The sequence below is a fragment of the Emiliania huxleyi genome (genome assembly GCF_000372725.1).
Source record: "Emiliania huxleyi CCMP1516 unplaced genomic scaffold EMIHUscaffold_269, whole genome shotgun sequence".
Taxonomy (NCBI): Eukaryota; Haptophyta; order Isochrysidales; family Noelaerhabdaceae; genus Emiliania; species Emiliania huxleyi.
In genome coordinates, this window is record NW_005200019.1 from 10,071 (window position 1) to 11,041 (window position 971).

General features: G+C 71.9%; 1 protein-coding gene across 1 annotated transcript in view; it reads left to right on the forward strand.

The window, feature by feature from the left end:
- The window catches only part of EMIHUDRAFT_457710 (hypothetical protein), a gene marked incomplete at its 5' end in the record, with an annotated part of 4,253 nt that overhangs the window by 1,369 nt on the left and 1,913 nt on the right, over positions 1–971 (forward strand). The window contains one exon of the mRNA XM_005777116.1: positions 160–237. Coding sequence (XP_005777173.1) covers positions 160–237 — 78 coding nt within the window. The remainder of the gene's footprint in view (positions 1–159; positions 238–971) is intronic.

Sequence of the window (971 nt, forward strand, 5' to 3'; positions counted from 1 at the left end):
GTGTGTGGAGAAGCTCCCCTTGCCTTGCCTCACCTCAGGTCTTCCCCGTCTTCGGCCACACCATGTCCGCCGCGGGGACGCGTGCGGCGAGCCTCCCTACCGCACCACCCACGGGACTGAACCCACACTGGGTTCGGCACTCTGGAGGTATGGGACTAGGCCATCCTCCCTGCGGGGGGCCGCTCGGACAACCCGCAAGACTTTGACATGCGGCTCGAGGAGCTCGTCGAGGGCGCGGTACGCGGAACATCTCCCCAAATCTCGCCGTATCCCCCCCCTACCTCGAGCCCCCTGTAGCGGAGTGCGTGATCCTGTCTTCAATGCCGTCGTTCGAGAGGACACGCACTCCGCCGTACTCGACCGTATCCCGTACCGCATTCGTTTGGTTCGTGGCCCGGTGTACCGCCACCCCCCTCTCCGCCACCCTCGCCCTCTCCCTCGCCGCCACCTCCACCCCCGGTGTACCCACGCGGTGCTTCTGGCTACCGTTCACAATAGACCGCCCTCCCGCCCGGATCTCGGCGTGCTCCGTGACGCATTCCCGCCCCGACGTCGGCGGCAGGTTGCCGACGAGCGGCAAGGGAGGGGGGCGGAGGGGGCGCGGGTCGAGCGGCGTGTCTCGTTTGGGGAGGAGGAGGAGGAGGAGGAGGCGGAGGGCGCGGAGGCGGCGCGGCCGCCCTCTCCTCCCCACAGCCCACCCTCCTCGGCAGAGGGGGGCGGCGGCGGCGGCGGCAACGGTGGCAACGGCGGCGGCAACGGCGGCGGCGGCAGCAACGGTGGCGGCAACGATGGCGGCAGCAACGGTGGCGGCAACGGTGGCGGCGGCGGCGGCAACGGCGACGGCGGCGGCAACGGTGGCGGCGTCGGCGGCAGCGGCGGCGGCGCTGATGTAGACGGGGAGGCTGGCGGCGGGTGCGGGTGCGGCGGCGCGATGGAGGAATTGTCCCTTGGCGACGAGCAGCCGGCGAGGG